The 20,229-nt window shown below is 44.5% G+C and overlaps 1 protein-coding gene across 1 annotated transcript; it reads right to left on the bottom strand.

Annotated features, from left to right (window-relative positions):
* Positions 1 to 333: 333 nt before the first annotated feature.
* On the bottom strand, positions 334 to 18,320 carry LOC146854133 (interferon-induced protein with tetratricopeptide repeats 5-like). Its single transcript, XM_085650516.1, has 2 exons — positions 18,295 to 18,320; positions 334 to 4,000 (listed from the first exon to the last, which is right to left on the bottom strand). Exon 2 carries the CDS (start codon positions 3,994 to 3,996, stop codon positions 2,701 to 2,703), a length of 1,296 nt encoding a protein of 431 aa, XP_085506642.1. The 5' UTR covers positions 3,997 to 4,000; positions 18,295 to 18,320; the 3' UTR covers positions 334 to 2,700.
* Positions 18,321 to 20,229: the final 1,909 nt, after the last annotated feature.

Below are 20,229 nucleotides of genomic sequence, written 5' to 3' on the forward strand. Positions count from 1 at the left end.
CTGGAGAATTTCACCTGGTTATCGCGCTATTAAGAACACTAACCGCCTAGGCGATAAAAAATCCAGCGATAGCGGAATTTTGGGAGGTTATTGCTGGTAATGCAGTGATAAAACTACAAGGATAGGGATATCCTTGTTGATAGCCCATGGTGGATTTAGCCATGTAATCCACCTCCCATTGGATTACATGGCTAAATCTGAAAATTAGCAGGCGTAAAAAAGCAGCGTTAACCGTGGCTAGCGCTGCTTTTTTTGTCTCTAACAGAGTTAGCGTGAAGCTTGATAATAGGAGAAATGTCGCTTAGCGACATTTCTCCTATTATTTTGCTCTGGAACGCCCACTTTGCATCTCATTAGAGATGCAAAGGGAAGCGTAGTGAAAAAGGGTGCTAACATGCGATTTTGCATGTTAGCACCCTGTTGTTGATAAGGCGATATTTTTATCTCCGCTTCTTTGGCCTTTAAAGGCAAAAATGCGGAAATAAAGCCCTTGTTAATATGCCCCTATGTGCGTACAGGGTGCTCAATAAAATACCAAAATCCCGTTTTTATAGGAGCGGCTGCATCGCCAGTAGCGAAAATGTTTTGTTGTATCGGTGGCAGCTGTGCATACGAACACGCAATGCCGCGGAAAGTAATAGGACATATTTGCTGTTTTCACATGCTTTGAAGTGGACTATAGTCAAGAAATGTCCTACTGTAGTGTATTGCTGAATCTGGAGCTGTCTACATGTTACTGTTGATTTTCAATCATTTTTCATAAATAATTTTAATAGTTAAGTGGTGTGCAATTTATTATTCTAACATGCTTAAGTTATGGATAAACTTTTAACTTTATGTTGTGTCAGTTTAATTGTATGCCTTAATACCAGATACAATAACTTAAACTTCTATATAATTTTGTTTATGCTATTTTACATCCTTCATGCGAAACTTATCAGAGCACTGTAGTAAAACATTGTGTATATATAGAATTACAAATCACACCTCAGGAAAATACACAAATTACAATACATCCTCCCATGACAGTAGAATTTCAAAATTTACATTGTCTCACTACAACTTTTTTGTCCTCAGACGTTCAGTGTGAATTAATCTGAGTTTCCACGAATGTAAATGTATTCAGTGCATCTCCTTGTATATTAATATGATTCGTGCTGCAGATCTTTCAATGGCAAGTATTGTCATCGTCCTCCTACAAGCCATTAATATTTTAATATGATATACTATTTGTATGTTTTATATAGTATCTGTGGGTCCCATTCATAAAAGAACCTGGAAATGTACTTCCATTGGATTAAGCTAATGTAGTGATTGCATTTCTGACTTTTTTGTACATTTTTAACGAATTACAAGAGTACTTCTGGTAACCTGTGACTGTGGCAAATTCACACAAGTTTTCACATGGGTAAACCTTTTCACATATAGACATGTCATATAAATGTTTTCTACAGGAAAAGTCATTTTCCAGTGGAGATAAGATACGACTTCTTGTACTCCACCACCAATTTTGGAATGCCACTCCCTTTCCACCCTGGAAACCTATTTACTCCTGTCCTCAATGTTCAGGTACGGAATCTACCAGCAGAGCACTTGTAAAAGGGTTGTGAATAGCAGAAGCTCATACATTCGTGGATGTTCGCCATCTTATGCACGTTAGTCTTCACAGTGTAGCCCACAAACACGCCCTTCTAAGCGGAATCGCTCACACAGACATTTCTGTGCACTGGCTTGCTGGTAGAGATTTCGGTATTAGCAAATTTAGGGGCATATTATCAAGGCCTAGCGATATTTTTATCGCCGCGTTTGCGTCCGTTTTTGGACAAAATGCGACCATAAAAATATCGCTTTATTTACAAGAGCACGCTAACGCGTGTTTAATGGGATTAGCGCTGGCTTCAACATCGCATCGCCTTGCATCGCTAATGAGATGCAAGGGAGGCGTGTCCCGTGAAACAACATGGGATATTATCGCTAACCCAGCTTCTCTCTATTTACAAGTGTATCGCTAACACGCATAGCAATATTAAAATCAGCGCTAACCGGGTATTTCGCCGGTTTGTAACGCCTGCTATTTTTCTTACTAAGCCATATCTAGAATGGGAGGTGGATTGTTATGCTGAGTCCACGTCTCCATATCTACAAGGGTTTCCCTAACGCGGTTTTCTATCGCTGGAATTCCAGCGATTTTGATTCTTTCCGCAGCTTTTGCCTGGATTTCTATCACCTTGGCGATGCGCGTTGGTAATAGTGCGCTAACCGGGCAATAGATTTCGGCCATAGTTGGCGTTAAATATTTACACGCTAATTGCGGCCAGCGATAAATATCGCTACCGCTTGATGATATGCCCCTTATTTATTAGTGTGAACTCATATACTGTGAACCTGTAATGAGGATTTGCACTCATAAATTAACCTGTTAGCGCACCAAAGTGCAATTTAGGTGCACAAATATATGGTGTATTGGGCCCTGTGCTATTAGCTCACACTAGGTCACTTTCTCAATCAGGCCTATTCTCGTTGGTCTACTATTTCAGAAAAGAATTGTTCTGCTCTATTTATCCAAGGTTTTGGTTTTCTTTTCCAATGTAAGTTCCATTTAGAATTCGATTCCATGCACTTTGGTCTAATGCGGCCATAACTAACTCTAATGATTGCATCTTCTCTACTTTGTGGTTCCTACAAAATATCTCTTCCTTTTTAGGTCTCTTGGATGAGTTGTGAGAGATCCCTGGCCTCTTCGTTTCTGCCATCTCGCTTCAAAAAATGAACTATCTTTGACAACTCATATTTGCATGTATTTCTGCTCTTTGTTTCACTAGAGATTCTGACCCCCTTTACAAATAGGTTGGCTGCATCGTTTAGCAAATGTTTCTTATAGAGTAGAAATCGTCCGACGCTGACATAAAAAGCTTGTTGACATTTCTCACTGGCATTAGGGAGCTCCCTCTCTAGATTCTCATATATCTCTTGCTGGTAGGTCTGTTGGTTATTCAACCCATATATTTCTGCTAAGCCAATTTTTGCAAAGATACAAAGTGGATCCAATTCAATGGCACGCTTGTAAGCCTGGATCCCTGCTGCTATAGCGTTTTCTGATGGCAAAATCTTTGCATTTACATTCTTTATGAGTTGTCTCCGGTAGCAGAAGCCCAGGTCTCTATGAAGAAGAGAATAATCTCCAACTTTGGAAATGGCTTGCTTTAGGATGTCACAGCATCTGTTAACATGTTGTGGCAGAAAGATTTGTGCCACATTCCTCAGGACCTCAGGATCACAACTGTTCTGCACCACATCTTCGGCAAGTTCTTGTGCTTGACCAAAGTCTGAATCCTTAAGCAGCTGAGCCAGGTAGGCCTTACACTCATAATTGATTGGCTCTTGATGGATGACTTCCTGAAGTTTGGAAATAGCTTCTTCTTTCGGTTCTCTGCCTGCGCCGTTGCATTGGACCACTGCATAAAGTGCTATAGCCAGCCCAGCACTACATTCCACATTTTTGGGGGTTTCTGACAATGCTGCCTGGAAACAGCTTGTAGCCCGCTCTCCGTATCGAAAACCAATTGCCATTAGGGACCAACCAATCATTCCACTAATCTCAGGAATAGTTGCTGCAAATTGAGAGGGCTGAGAAAGGAATTGACTGATTGTGTCAGATTTATCGAGGTATTGCTCTACCATTTCATAGTTGCACAAATGATAGTAGATCCAGGCATAGTTACCAGAGATGACCAACTTATGTCCAATCAAGTTGACTTGTTGACCTCCCAAAAGCTCTTCAGCTGTCTTAAGACTTTCAAGGGCCTCCTGGTATCTCCCTTCCCGCTGGTGTATATAGGCCTGCAGTGCGTAAAAGGTGGAATGGTTGTTGTAAGGCGTGTGTTGAAGTCTGAGGTTGAGACCTTGTTTCACGTGTCCTATATCAGTTTTGTCTTGCTCCTCAAGACTCCAGGTGAAGTGACACTGAAGCTTCTCCAGTCTCTCCTTCAAAGACATGGTACTGCAATGAGAAGAGGGTCAGGGAGAACATGTTATACAGCTCTCACTTCTTGGGAACAGACAGCTGGACTTGTCAGCTTTGTGGTGATTCATTTCTTTTTCACAACCTGTGTGCGGCATTCTTTTTGCCTTCAAGTGAGTGTCTGTGACTGTGAGTATGAGAGTGGGTGTTAGAAGCCTGGTTTCAGTTGCTTGGGGCAGTGGCAAGTGGTGAAATTTAAAACAGATGGGGGGGCAAATACCTGACACAATTGTATGGAGCCAGTGAGGGATATGAAATGCAAAAAAGAAACATGAGCCAAATTGTTCCTTTTACTTCACAAATATACAAATAATTTGGTTAACAATCAATGCATTTTCCAGGCAGTAATAGCAGGACCTTAATGGAATATTTTAAAACATCAAGCAAAGCCGACCCTATCCAGCGGTGTTTGGAGGTTTGCCTCCATGGGAGGGAAAATCATTGGACCCAGTCAGTGCCTTTCACTGCATGACATCCCAAAGACAGAGACCAAAACGCAATTTGTTGACATAATCTGAGTTTGCCAATTTTTTAAATATACGAACAAGGAATGAACAAAATGGCATTTATATTCAGTGCCTACAAAAAACTGCCACTTCTTGAACAAAGTGTCTTCGCTCATAGCATTTTGAAGGATCTTGCAACCTCATAGGTGCCAAGGTTTCAGATTGCTATGTGTAACATTTTCATAATGGCAGTGTAATTATGAGTAAAAGATACACAGATTATGGGCAGAATGCAGAGCAAATCAAACATTCACCTCAATCAATAAATATGGGTTCAATCCATCGTTCTTTACTCACCATGCCACCCCAGTTTAGACCCAGCCATATGCAAATCAGTCTTCACTCCGTGCCTCATGGGAACAGTCCAGCTCGAACTGCCTAGTCAGGCCCTCCCTGGACCGGAAACAAGTATCCTGGGACCGGTTTCAGGGCATCACCCCTCATCAACCAGGCTAGCTTGAATCCAGTGACACAGTGAGCCTGGGTCCTATGTCTGGGCATACCTGGTGCACTTAGGGTGAGAAAGCAAAAGACACACAGATGTTGGACGGACTGCAGATTGTTAGCCCTGGCATCCTCGGCGTGGTTTCCCCTGACTTATTTGCCTCTACCTCCTGTATTTTTGACACTGTACTGGATTTCGTTTTTGCTGGTTTAGATGCTTTGGGCACTTTGCAACTGCTGATCAGTGCTAAAGTGCAAGTGCTACCTGGTTAAATTGTTATTGTGATTGGTTATCCATGATTGGCATATTTGTTTTACCAGTAGGTCCCTAGTAAAGTGCACTGAGTGTGCCAGGGCTGGTAATTCAAATGCTACTAGTGGGCTTGCAGCACTGATTGTGTCACCCACAGGAGTAGCCCTAAAATGGTGTCTCAGGCCTGCCACCGCAGTGCCTGTGCGCAGTCTGTGAACTGCCATGTTGTCCTGGCCAGTGTACACACTTGCCAGGCGTAACCCTTCCCTTTTCTTACACATTGGGAACCCCTATGGTAGGCCCAAGGTACCCTCCTGGGCAGGGTGCTGTGTATGTGAAAGGTAGGACATGTTCCAGTGTGGGTAACATGTCCTGGTAGTGAAATACTGCCAATTTCGTTTTTCACTATTGAAAGGCTATCTTGCCCATAGGTTAGAATGGGGAATGCTGTGTATCATATTTACCTGCATATCTTCCCATAACGGCAAGATAGACATATGGAGTCTGGTATCTCTGAACTCAGAATTTGGTAAAGTTTAGGTAAGATGGTTTTTAAATTCTGTGTTTGAAAATAGCACTTTTAGAAAGTGGCTATTTTCTTGTTCAACCTTTCTGTGTGCCTCTGCCTGTTTGTGTATTGACTGTCTGGTTTGTGAGTGACAGGGGCTGGGGGTGGCTGCAGAAGGCTGGGTGAGTCAGTCCTAGGCTGAATAGACCTATCTGCACTTAGAGTGGTTGGAGGAGTTGCACCTAGACCTGAATAGGGCTGTGCCTGCCTTCCACAATGCTGGCTCCACCTCCTGCAGTGTGTCTGATGGCCATGGCCTCCCCTCACAAAGAAAGAAGACATGCCCTGGCAGAGGGCACCTAGAACTGGTTTGGACTAGATTCTGGACCCCTTAAACATGTAAGAACAAAGACTTTTGGGGTATAAGTAGCTGAAACCCCAGTAAAATTAGACTACTTCTTCAACCAAGAGGACTCTACGCCAAAGAAGATCAGCTGAAGAGACTGAGGAAAAGGACTGCCCTTGCTGTGTGATCTGGGGCTGACTTGCAGTTTGCTGTGATTACTAAGGAAGAGGTTTGAGGAACTTTGCTGTGTGCTGGGTTCCCCTCCTGCTTTCAGAAAGGACTTTGCTGTGTGCTGTGTCCTACCACGTCTCCAAGGGCCTGAGATGAGCTGGCCTCCTGTTGAAACTCAGGAACAAAAGCTTATTAAGGATCTCTAAGGACTCGCTCTGTCTCGTGCAGTCTGCCTGACTGACACGGTAAATTGGTTCCTCAGGTGCCAAGAACGAGGATCGGCGCTTGCTTCCACCAGCCCTCGCCCTTGCCGTCGTGCCGATCGTAATTGGTGCTGCGTTCACTGCCGCTGGCCCGGGAAACGCGGGATGGCAAGGTCTGGCCCCTGTCTCCCCTGTGGCTGTTTCCTTTGTCCGGCACCGATCACCGCCGCCAGCCCGGGAAGACACAGAATCCCTAAATCAGCCGTCACCGGCTGCCGCAAACCCGGAGTCCGCTGACGTCATCACCCGCCGCACTGGGATTGGCCCAGCCATAGCGGTTACCCTGCAACACTAGGAAGCTTCTGCTAGAGTCACTGCTCGGGTCCGGGTTTGCACGAGAGTGAGCCGGAAGGGTCGCCTAGGTAACGGGGACGACTGAGTCGACATCACCACTATGAGCAGAGGAGGCCGCCGGATGAGAAGCGCGTCTGCGGAGGAGCGGCGGAAGGAAGTCCCGGCCCGGCTGACGCTGTGCTTCAAGAGGCCCGTCTCCATGGAAGCTGTATCGCCGGTGGAGAAGGGCTCCCGTCAGAGGGCCACTGAGAAGGAGGAGACACAGTAAGAGCAGCTCCAGGTGAACGCTCCCAGCCACGCTGTGCCTATACGAGGCCGGGAGCGGGTGGAGAATCGGAGGGGGCTGCGAGTGTGTGAGAGGGCGCACCACGTCCTTTTGATTTAAAGTGCAGTGGGGCAACATTGCAGGACAAGCGTCCTTCTGAGGATTACAAGTTGCAGGGGCAACATTGCAGGACAAGCGTCCTTTTGGTGATTGAAAGTAAAGCGGGGGCATTTATTGAATAAAGGCACTATTTTGGGCAGTCACTGTCCACCTGTTAAAGAGAACATTACCAAAGTGAAAATGTTTCAAGAGATCATTTCTAGAGATGGAGTAATTTATGTATGTGCATTTTTGGACGTTTTTGATCTGACCTAAACTATAAAAAGATATTCTATTTTTATAATAACGGGTGTAGTGTCCATTTTTGGTGATTCACTGTATTACTGTGAGTGTTGGTGCAAATACTTTACACATTGCCTTGGGGATAAGCCTGTCTGCTCATGCCAAGCTACCAAGGAGGTGAGCAGGGGTTATCAACAGTGTGTACCTCCTTACCCTGACTAGAAGTAAGAGTCCCTATTTGGACAAAGGTACTTACCTCTGCCAACAGATTTAACACAGAGCAAATCAAACATTTACCCCCATTCAATAGATATGGGTTAAATTCTTCATTCTTTTGCTCACCATGCCACCTCAATTTAGATCTACCCATATGCCAATCAGTTTTGACCCTGTGTGCCATGCCTGCAATCCACTGCCTGTGGCCTAGGTAAGCCACCCCTCTAACAAGGTGCACTACACCACAGGTGAGGGTACAGTTGCATGAGCACTGTACCTCTACAGTGTCTAAGTCCATTCTTAGACATTGTAAGTGCAGTAAACCCCTAAAGAGTAAATGGTCTGGAAGTTGGTCATTACAAACTCCACAGCTCCATAGTGGCTTTACTGAACACTGGGAAGTTTAGTATCAAACGTCTCAGCACATTAAACCTACACTGATACCAGTGTGGGGTTTAATGTAAAATGCCCACAGAGAGCATCTTAGAGATACCCCCTGAAAAATGACCATCCCAGGTGTGCTTCCTGAATAGCTTCCCGCCACTTGCCACCACCAGACAGGTTTCTGGACCCCTGGGTAGTGAGCCTCCACTCTCTGGGTCCAGAACAAAACTCATCCTGGGCAGAGGTGTCATGCCTTCTCCCCCCGGATGGGCTGGATTCAAGAAGGGGAAGCTTCAAAGGCCTGCCGCCTTTGTAAGCTGTCCCCTCCATTTGCTGTCCCCAGCAACCGGCTCCCACCGGTTCTGACCCCCACTTTGGGCAGGAGAATCAGCAGGAAAACTGAGTTAGGAGGAGAAGGGTGCACACCTTTGCCCAACCCCACCCTTCAGGTGGGGGAGGTGAGGTGAAGCACACATCTCAGTCCCCACCATCATGAAGATGAGGAGACCAACCAATTGGGAAGAGGCTCATGCCCCCCTCCCACTGGAGGGTGGCATAATAGTTGGTGCACTCACCCCAAGGAAGGCACCCATTGGTGCCAACCTGCACATCCCTTTGAACGCCCCTAAAATCTAGTAATTAGAGGCGACCCTGAAAATTGCCTACTCAGATTTTAGGAAGAAAGAAGAAGGACCGAAGAGCCGTGCTGAACCAGGAAGAAGAGGACACCAACTGCTTTGGCCCCAGCCCTATCATCCGGTCCCAACTCGGACCTGCCTACAGCGAAACCCTGGCATGTCCAGCAGCCCCCAGAGCTTGGAGGACCTGCCATGCACCCATCTTAAAGACTCTGTCTCCTGTGAGCACCGGATTTGCTCTGACAAAGACTCACCCCCAGAATCCAGATCCAGGCGGCTCTGCGATTTTGCACCACTCTGCACCGATGGCCACAGCCCAAGTTCATGTGGCCCAACACCACAAGAGGTCTCCCCAGTGATCGTGAACTGGGATCTGGTGATTCCTGACCTCCCCCAAGCATCAAGCCAATGCCTGCAGTCTCAACCTGAAGTGTCTCCCCGACCGCGACCGAAACTGGTAAGATGACCCGACGGCAAAAGAAAACCCTTGCACCTGATGCTGTACTTCCTTGGGTGGCCCAACCGACAGTGTCCAGGCATCCCACAAGAACCCAACTTACCTCTCCAGCCAGTGGTCACCTTCAGGAAGTCACGCCAACCGAGCTTGCAGCATTTTTTCCGAACCGGAGATCTCCATTGGAATTCACAGAGTACACAAAATCTCCTTGGCACTCTGCATACGGCTGTCCCTGTGCCGCTGGGGGTGTAGCTCTTGTGCTCATTGGTTGCCCTGCAGTGCTGATCCCTACCTCAGGAGCCAAGCTCCCACAGCCAAATGGCCTGCTCACAAGCAATTTCTGTTGACCTACTGTTTCGCATGAAAAGAAAGTAACTGTGTCTTAACTTAAGAATTGTTGTGCTTACCTGTAAGTGACATCATCCAGTGTGTGATATCTCGGCATATCACCTCAAGTCCTGAAAGTAACTGAAAAGTAGTCCAAGAGTAATCAAAAGTAATCTGACTGTATTTTACACTGTTTTAAAAGTAATGCAAACCTGTAAACGATTCCAATACAATCCACAGTTGTATTTCTGTGTACAGCTTTGCATTTAAAAGTATTTCTTACTTGCCTGTGCCAAGTCCTGCTTGGTTCTACATAAAAAAAATATATAAGTATACCTTTTTATACTAACCTAATTAGGTCTGGATTCAGTCTCTGAGTGTTTACCATCAGCCTTGATCGAGTGAATACAATAACCGCTTAACACACCCTCTGGATAAGCCTAACTGCTTGCCCACATTACCACAAAGAGAGCTATTAGTACTGGTCTAATTTAGCCTCTGCTATAACTCCAGGGACTCCCTGGACTCTGTACACACTATACCTTACTTTGGTATAGTATATACAGAGCCATCATCCTACCCACAGCATGCTGCCACTCCAGACCACACCAGCTTTTGTTTCAATCAGGCAGTATTGGAGCATGATTACTTAGTACTGAGGAGGCACTGTTATGCTCGATTTTGCATTTCAGTGTGGTGATGCGGACAACCACACTGAAATGCTTCTAACTCCTGATGCTTGGTACTTGGCAGGGCTGTATATCCTTCACCCTACCTACCCCTTTAACACCACCCATCACCACCCATCACAATGGTAACCACAATTGCTCTCTATTCAGGGTGTAGGGGTGAAAGCTGGTAATTTCTTGTGAAACAATTATGGGCTGGAGTCAAGGATGTGATGATGAGGGGTTATGATAGTTGTGAGGTGGTGATAACTGGCAAAAGGGGACGACTAGACCAAGTGAGCCCCAGTTTCTCCCATTGCTGGCATACATATTTCATTTCTTTGTTTAAGATTTTATCTTCATGCAGATTTCAGGCAAAGAACAGGAGTTAATGTCAGCATTTCAAGACAGCTAATCTACTTGGAAGGGGAAAGATGAAAAAATGAAGTTACAGAGATTGTTCAATGAATGGTGTTAAACGTCAGCTCTTCCCTCAGGTTAGACAGTTCATACAGGTTCAGGCACTTACTATTCAAGAAGCAAATAAACAAAATTTGTAAACAGCTTTCATTTGTGTACATGCTGTAAAAGCAATTGTATTCACTAATTTCATATTTTTTTAAAGTTTGATTCCTGACAAGCTACATGTATACCAACTAGCTCATTATTTGATGAGGATGATTTCTGCTCTGTGAGAAATGTGGCTACACCGATGCCATTGTTACATTCTAGCCCCTCTCTCTGAATACCTATTTGTATTGTGGCCCCTGATTTTGTTCCCTACAGGGACACTGGTTAGCGTTTTGGAAATTGGGCACTGTGTGCGACCAAAGTACCAAGAAAGCCGTCTGGAAATATATTCAACAGAAAATAAATGCAGTTGAGGTGACGTAGATATGTTGCTGTAATAATAAAGTGTGTCCAAAAATATAGCCAGTGCGCCGCAACCCACACATCACATAAAGGTGAGTAAAGATATGAGACCCCCCTCATGAGCATAAGCAGACATGGCCATCTTCCTACAGTCTGCTGTGGGTGAAAAATGATGGACTGGAATGCGACCCGAGTAACTGAAAATGGATGAGATATTTGCAAGAATTCCACCATCAGCTTTGTGTTTTCTTAAGTGTGGCATACTAAGTGCTACAGCTATGCGGTGGTGTGGATTCTGTGCTCCCTTGTGCCACGGTACTCAAACTATACCTCACTGACAAGGTGCAGCTGGGTCAAAACTGGTACATTGTTGCTTGTGCTGTTGCTCAGAAGGGACATGAGCTGGCATTTTGGACTGGACTGTTCCTATTGGAGCATGATCAATGCAAATTTGCATACATCTGGTTTCCAGCCAAATTGGAATTACCCCAAAATTCTGAACAAGGGAATTAGAAGTGACCATTTAGAATCCTAGTAAGTTCACACTGGGGGTCTGATTTAGAACCCAGGCAAGCCATTCAAATGCCCTGAAATTGGGTCATCAGAGAAGTTAACCATTCTGACACATTTGCACATTTCTGTCCCATCTGCACCTCCACCTCAGCCGTGGTGCATGTGCTGAAATTAGAATAAGAGTGTAGAGTCAAAAAACAATTGCAACTTTCTGTCTCAATTCAGACTGCCTCCATGGCATTAAAACTGTATCAATAATGAGAGGAAATGGAGCAGAGATCACTAGCCTGCCATAAAGGTAAGTGAAAGGCCATAGTAAATAGATAGAAGGTGTTTTCATTGGGTCAGGATACAGTAAAATGGTTTTCATCCATGTGAAGAATGCAGCAGAAGGTTTTTAACTCGGATGCAGAGCACAGCAAAAGAGGATTGGCTCATTCATAGTAAATGTAGCCACAGCAGCCCTGCAACCTTCACTGCCACTGAGACATATAGAACCTCTATCTTTCACTGTCTCAGAGCCCGGCATGAGTCTCCTCCTCTACTGTTGCAAATTCTTGAAAGTTTTTCCTTAAGCTCTGTCAGAATAGGAGTGCGGAGGATCCTTGGTGCTACGACAGGTCAATCAATACAAAGATGCACTAGCTAAGCAGGCTAGAAGATACTAGGGATAGGAGTAAGGTGAGTCATAAATGCTGTGACGGGTAATCTGTGAGATGAAGGGTGAGGTAGGGTACAGATAATCTGACAGGTTTGGTACAGAAGGAGTGAGACAGGGACTGGGTAATGAAAGGATGAGTAAAAGGTGCTGAAGAGGGTTGATTCTGATGTTTGGTAAAGAAGAATGGTGAGAAGATGTCTGGGAGGAGATGTTAGAGACATTATTGAGGAAAAACAGAGGGCGGGTTTCTCACAGATCTTGTTGGCACTCTGAGTCACTGAGAGTATGAAGAGGATGTCTTACCCTCATCCTTCATCAAAGTCCTCTCTGGCGAAGCTCTCTCATCTCTACTCACAATACCTCCTTCACACAAGGCATCTTTCCAGCTCTCAAGACATATCAGATCCTCCTTCTTTTAAAGAAATCCACACTATACCCTGAAGACCTGGCCAGCTTATGTCCTATTACTAACCTACCCTTCATCATCATATTCATTGCAAAAGCAGTCTATGTTCAACTCCATGTTCATATCAATACCAACCAACCCTCTGCACAGCTACCATTCCTGCTCAGATAATGCTGCAGCACAGAGACAGTTACGTTCCATATCAGAAATGTTCCGTAGATGTCAGAGAATGATAAGCCCTGCCCACTCAAATTGCTCAAAGTCTGAGCCACCTTTCACACCATAGTCCATCCTACCCTCTTCCTCACACTGTATTCTCAACTGGGATTCAATAGCAGCATATTTCAGTGCTTCTCCTCCAACTATCAAACCAACTTCCACTTATTCACATGTATAACTCTTGGTCCAAGAACCTCCCTGTCGCCTGCTTAGTATCCCCAGAGTTCATCTTACCCCTCATCTTCTTCAACCTCAACATGGAGCCCTGGGAACTCTATTCACTGATAAAAGGACTAGAATTTACAAACATGCCAATGATACACAACTCCACTGAAAAGTCTTCTCTCTCCAAACATTCAGCTCCTCAGACACTGCTTGTATGTCATCCATAGCTTAATGTCCAGAATTCACTTGAAGTGTAACATCACATAAATACAATTTCTATTATTTGTCAAGAACAAAAAGCAACGAGTGATCCAAACTTAGCTCAAAACTAAGGACAATGAGTTCACTCCCATGGCATCATCAGGAAGAAAAGATAGACAGCCAGGTACCACCAATCTAAACTAAAAAAAAGAAAGTGGTTTAATAACTGCCATTCAAGTCCTCCTTCCGTTGCATCTTGATGGGGTAAACATCATACTCCTCTGTATCCCAGAATCCTCATTGGCCCTGTGTGGGGCATCCTGTACTCTGCAGCATGTCTCCTCAAGTGTCTTCCACTCCAACGCACTTCTCCAGGCTAACCTTGCAAGCCTGCACCATCATCTACAAAACCACCTTGACCAGCACCCCCGCTTATCTCAAAGACAAGCTCACCATCTTTGATGGTTCACTGCATGCATGCTCTCTGCCAGGACACCATCAGACTGGCGATAGAAAAGTGTGCACAAGAAAATCAGGGATTCTCCATTTGTGCACCCAGAATCTGCAAAGACATTGCTCTATACATCAAGACTGCTACCAAGCCTTCTCCAAATTCATAAAGAGCTGAAGAGACAACTTTTAAAGACCACTACATCACATTGCAGTGACAATCCACTTCTGCTCTCAGCACCAGCCCCTCCAATGACTTGTGGGCTGTGTCATTACTTTCAACCCAGTAAAGCCCCACTCAGGTAAGTATTCCCCTACCACTAGCAACAAGGCTACTAGCACAGAATTGGGCCCAGTAAAGGTCTCTGTAAATTAGCCCCTTTCTCATCCCTTGGTAGGTGACAACGAGCAGTCAGGCCTAACATAGGAGACAGGAGTGTAAATGTATTTTTAAAAAATCAATAAATCACATAAGTAAGACACAACAAACAATAAAAATCCCACACCAATTAACAGAAAAAATAAATATTTTATGAAGAAATAGACACCAAAACAACACAAATCCAATGTAGGGAACCGGAGATATTTTTTTTGAAGATTCACCACTTTATAGTGCGTTAAAACATATAGCGCCACTCTGGGACATCTATTAGTGCTTAAATGGGGCCTCAAATGTTGGAAAGTGGGTTATTGGTAGGGGTACGTATGCACAACTACACTCTCCAAAATGAACCTGGCCAAATACTTAAAAGTCCAGCGGACGCACTCAAGGATGGGAATTTTCCGTGGAGATGATGTAGGTGTGGTTCTGTTAACCTATAGCTTACAGGGAGTCCACGCCTTAATCCTTCTTGAAGCAAGGCACAGTCCCCCGGGCCATAGCACCAGATTGGGCAGCTGGCACAGTCATTCAGAGTGCAGGCCTCGGAGTGCAAATCCAGATTCCAGCATGACAGTCCTTCTTTTCCTTGTAATTTCAGTCAGCAGATCTTAGAGACTATGCAGCTCTCACATATTTATTCAGTGTTCTGGGGTGACAAGCAGGGGGGCACCTCTATCTAATGAGGTGCTGGGTGCAACCCAAAAGCATGACAACATCCTCCAAAGTGTGGCCTCTTCTTGTCCCACAAAGCATTGCACTTCCAAATCCAACATGGATAAATTCTCTCTAGAGGAGTACGAGCTAGCTAAACCAACCCACAGTGTGGCTCATTTCCATTAGTTTGCCTCCCCTGACCTCTGCAAATTCCTGTCCTAAGCCTGCCATCTGGTTGGGGTACAGGATGTGGGGGTAGCTACGCCTGGCATTACTTACTGAGCTGTTCTCTGAGCTCAGTTTGATTTACCCAGCCCCCTCTGCAGGATCCATCCTCCTCGGCTTCAGTGCTTTCTCCATCAGATAACCTCTGCTCCAGCCAGGCCACTTAATCAGAGAAATTCAACAGTGGAAAGTTGTTGCATTTATCAACGCCAATCTTTTAAGTCCTTGAATAATATTTAAATTCTTTCTTAGCAATATTTATAACTAATAATATGTCAATTTTAGCCTATGTAGCCAAGCCTATACAATCGGGAAAAATGCAACAGGCAGTTTTACCCTCACCAGGGCATATAATCATCTTTTATAAGGCCCCTGCTTATAGTTGCATGACCCCCCCACCCCTGGGACACCAAGGGGAAACCCAGGGAGTACCTAATATGTAAACACAAGGTAGATTATCACATTTAAAGTGCCATACCACCAAAGTCGAGTTTGCACACAATTTTACTTTTAAAGACAGTCTGCGAGGCCAAGGTGTCTTAAGAATGACAGCATGCACTCAGCAGTGCACACATGCAAGAACAGGAAATCTGCTGGCCTCTACCCTTCCATGCTCTATTACATATTAGGAACTTATAGGTAGCATGAGCCTCCTAGCCCTAATATATACTAAATTGCTAAGGGGTCTGTCAATACCAATTGTAAGGGTACCCTATTACATGTACCCTTTTACACATAGCACTGGCCCTGGGCCTGGTTAGCAGAGCCCAGGGCACAGTCAGAGTCAGTTAACACCAGTATCATTCAGCAAACAAATGGGGGTGAACAGGGCAAAAGTATGAGTTTTGAACAGCTCCCTTTCAACTATCTTCACATTTTCAAATGCACAGACATATACATACCTACACACATACATAGCCAGAGAGGAGGGTTATGTAGTAGGCTAGGAAATCAGGAAAGAAGATCAATAGGGCAGCAGAAAATTGTGGGGTAATAAGACTTTTCTTGGAATGAGTACAGACTGAGAATAGGGTTGGGGAGGGCCGATGGGTGGCACAGGTGAACTTGGTACAGCTAGATGTTTAGGCAGAAGAGAGCTCAGACAGAGGCTTAATGGCGGGCTCAAGCAATGGAAGATGGAGGTTCGGTTTGGATATTGAGAAAGTAAGGGTCACTGGGAGAGCGTGGCAGGGCAGGAGGATCAAACGCCCCAAAAGAACTCAACGTTCCCAGTCAGCAAGGCTGTTTATATTTACCCTCACCAAACGGAAGCAATGGCGAGGTTCAGCCTGCTTGGTTCATGTGGCCAAATACTGGAATAAGCTCCCACTTCCTCTCAGATGCATCCCCGAAAAGAAATCTTTCTGCAAGATTCTGGAAACTCTCCCATTTAAGCTGTGGGGTATGGGACAACCCCGACTGGTCGCAGGGCCGTTTCTAGGTGTTTTGCAGTCCTAGGCGAGAATTGAAGAATGCCACCCCCTCCTTTTTACTACCATCATACTCTCCTCCTATCATCCAGGCTAGAAGAATTAATGCATTAGATATTCTCAAACTCATGTTTTTTGCCGCCCTCCCCCTTTTGCCGCCCTAGGCGGCCGCCTAGTCTTGCCTAATGGTAGAAACGGCCCTGACTGGTCGTTTGCCTCAGTGACGGAACACGCTGGTAGTAACTGTCGTGCTCTAAAAAAACGAATTCATTCATTCATTCAAGAGGAGGGCTGAGAAGAGTGAGAAACTGAAAAAGCTTAAACTATATCAATGCTGCTTCAACTGCAGAGTGTGCACTACACAAATGCTGGTAACATAACATAAAGCAATGTTTTCATGGAGCTGGGTAGAGAAGCACAGGTTAGAGAAATGAGCTGACGAGAATATCTTCACAGTGGGACTGGCATGGTTGTCAGGTTTCACCATCTACTCAGATATTTTATAGTCTGGGGCAGCCAATAACCCTAAATATTTCCAAAGTCCAAACATTTGATGGGTCACCAGTGTCACTGCTGGATTGATATCATTCACAATATACATTTTTTGAGTACCAGGTGGAATTAGAGGTACACACCCAAGTTACACAGGCAAAATGAATTTGTAAGGCCTCACACAACTTTATATGTTTAAATCGGTGCCAAGCTTATACGGAAAGCAGCTACACTAATGTTCCATAGCACATCCAGACAGTTGCTTGCACACAAAATCTAGTAGTGCTGTGATTCTTTGGTAAAAGCTGACTCAAAGCCAGTCCATAAAGAAGCTTAAGCAGGTTTCTTTTATTTCAGAATTCCAGTCAATATATGAACTTTATCATCACAGGTTCTGGTTTGCCCATTTGTAGAGCGCACATCTCGCTCTGGAGTGTATCCAGGCGTTGAATGAAAGGGCACTGGGCTGGCCGAGTCTGAGGCCGAGGTGAAGAGCCAGGTCTTCAGCTTCCTGCGGAATCCAGGGTCTGGAGAGGTGGCTCTGATGTGCAGGGGGAGGCTGTTCCAGGCTATTGTTTGGGTGTGAGTGACAAGTAGGTGTAGCTGCCGGCTCTGACTCTGTGAGCAGAAGGCCGGCCGAAGACATGTTTGTGGTCGGGGGTTGGAAACTGATACAGCTGTTAAAGTAGGAGAGCGTGTTTGTGGACAGGGAGCCGTGGAACTCTTTGAGGTCTGAGGTGATGTGTGTGCAGGGTGGGAGCCTGAGTGTGAGTCTGGCTGCTGCGTTTTGTATGCATTCCATGTGTGACAAACATATTAAAACCACCACCAGTGCAAGAGCCATATCAGACACTATAATGTACCAGAGCATCCCAGATTAATTCAACTGTGATACCTACAACTTGGAATGTGTCAGAATAAAAACATGAACTGCAGGCAGCACAGCTTGGAAACCGCGGGAGGCAAACACTGCACAGCTCTTCCGACTTGTGCTGTGTATCATGAAGGTGTTAGTTGTGAGGTATGAGTGCAGCCTCTGCAGGAGATATAACCTTTCCTTATTAATCTGATTGCTCCTGGAGGAGTGCAGCTGGAGTGCTTTACTAAGAACATGAATGAACATTGCGGATGGTGCAGATGACATTCAGACATCGGGAGACGTAAGAACGTCTTTTATTCAACAGTGCTGTGTACCATGGACCTTACATAAAGAAAAACTCGGTTATAAGTATAGCTTTTAGTTCACACTGCCCTGGAGTTTACCAGGTGACAGTGATGGAAGCCTCCGTATGTCAACAAAGGTGCATATTTAAAATACCACCTGTGCTATGTTGAGTTTTGATCCATTCCATGAAGCCCGTGGCTGCTTGCTTGGATCGTGGCAGATTTTAAAGTTCCCTCCTATTCCCATTTTTGTTTGGAGTCCTGAAACTAGTGGAGTATCAAAGGTGAAACAGTGACAAAAGCAAGCAACGAACATCAAATTAACATTATCTAAAAAGTGAACAATTGAAGCTTACCTCTCTTTGCAACTCTTTGCAGACGCTTTTCTTTTTACAGCAGATAGAAGTGTCGCCTGTGACCTGTTTATATATGTTTGATAAAGGTGTTGGAATGGCTCAGACTCCTCCCCTTGGTTGAAAGTTCATATTTGCATGCAATTGTCTTAACTGTAGTGGGAATCACACAGTGACTTTCCTTAACTTTATTCATGGTTTCTATTCCTTGTATGTTGGCATTCCCAGCCCCTAGCCGGGTCTCGTGGCCTAGGGGACCAATGCACCCACCGCAGGAGCCTGTGTTTGACCTCATGGTCACAGGTTCAAATCCCAACGTGTCTTTCATCCTTCTGAGGTTGATAAAATGAGTACCATTGAGTTGGGTAACAATAAACATCCTGTTATTCAGCGCCAAGATACCTGTTGTAGTGAACATGAGCCTTACAAATACACTATGTTATGAAACCAAGGGCCCTTAGTTGTCTATTTATGCGCCTGCAGTAAATTAATTTCCAAGATGCACTGGCTGCAAATAAAGCAATAACTCAAAGAAATAGCGGATTATATGAATTCACTTTACACACTGGGAATGCAAGAAACAGGTGCTTTGTTCTGCGCTGGGCTACCACAGCCCATCATGAGAGTGCTCCAGACATTCACCTGCATTTTCTTCTTTTTATTTTTATTTTTTACACCATCTTGTTATTAATGAAATCAAGCAGAACAGTACCATAACAGTACCATTTATACATTATTCGTCATTACTTTGTTACATCATATGATTGGTTATAATCTTTTACATATACTTTGTTATGTCTGGTTATGTCTCCTTTCTTTTCCCTAGTTCTCTTCCCTGTTGGAGAGGTTGAGTCCAGCCCGGGGTTGTCTCCTCTAAGGAGGGTCATGCAGGGGTACCCTCTGTACTTATTCCATTTGTCTCAAAGTGTGCCCCATTTCTTTGGACACCCCGTGCTAATATAAACTGCTTTTTCAGCTATCATACACCAGTCCATATCTCGCTTCCATTCACTTCGGGTCGGTATTTCACCCGATCCCCATTTACGGACTATATTTTGTTTCGTTACAATCAGTCCTAGAGTACCCCAGGTCCGGCCTGCTTGTCCCAGATCGGAGTCTCCCCATACATTTAAAATACACCACTTCGGAGCTAAAGTTAGTTCCACTCAACAACCCTTATTTGCTTGCATTTTCAGTTGCTAGTGGCTATTTACCCGTCCGCCACATAAATAGTGAATTTTCACTGCTATCTACTTGGCCCCTAGTTAAATAGTGAAAATTATTTACTATATGGCAGGCAGCCTTGACAATAGAAGAAGAAAAACAACTATTTACCTTGCCACTAAATAATAGACTCTGCTCTGTTTAGCTGGGAGCTGTGCAAATAACAAGGGCCCTTAACTGTTTACCTGGCCACTGGCTAAATAGAAGAGGTTTTGTATTATCTGGCAAACAATTCACTCATTACTCAGCTGCTGGCAAAGAAGCAGACATGTACAATTAGGCCAGCAGCCACATAATAGCAAAGAAACACAATTATGAGGCTAAATAGCAGAAATTAACTAATATTTGGCCATTAGCCTGGCAAGTACCAAAGAAATATCAATATTACCAGGCAGCTGGATAAATGGTAGAAATGATGTACTGTTTTGCAGGTGGCCATGTAAATATCTTGAAACTAAACTTAATTATTCTGTTGGTGTCTGGCTAAGTAGTAGAGAGTATGCACAACTTTGCCAATAGACATGCAAATAGCAGAAAAACGTCACTATTTATCTGACTGCTTCTAAACAGCTTAATTTTGTTTGTTATACTTTATGCAGATTTCAACATGTACTTACACCAGGTAGAATTGCAAACAAGGAGTGAACACAATTGCCATCAATTTCATTAAAGTTTCTGATGTAATACAATTGAACTTAGAAAACGTGGTTGCAA

The sequence above is a fragment of the Triturus cristatus genome, chromosome 4_1 (genome assembly GCF_964204655.1).
Source record: "Triturus cristatus chromosome 4_1, aTriCri1.1, whole genome shotgun sequence".
NCBI classification, from domain to species: Eukaryota; Metazoa; Chordata; class Amphibia; order Caudata; family Salamandridae; genus Triturus; species Triturus cristatus.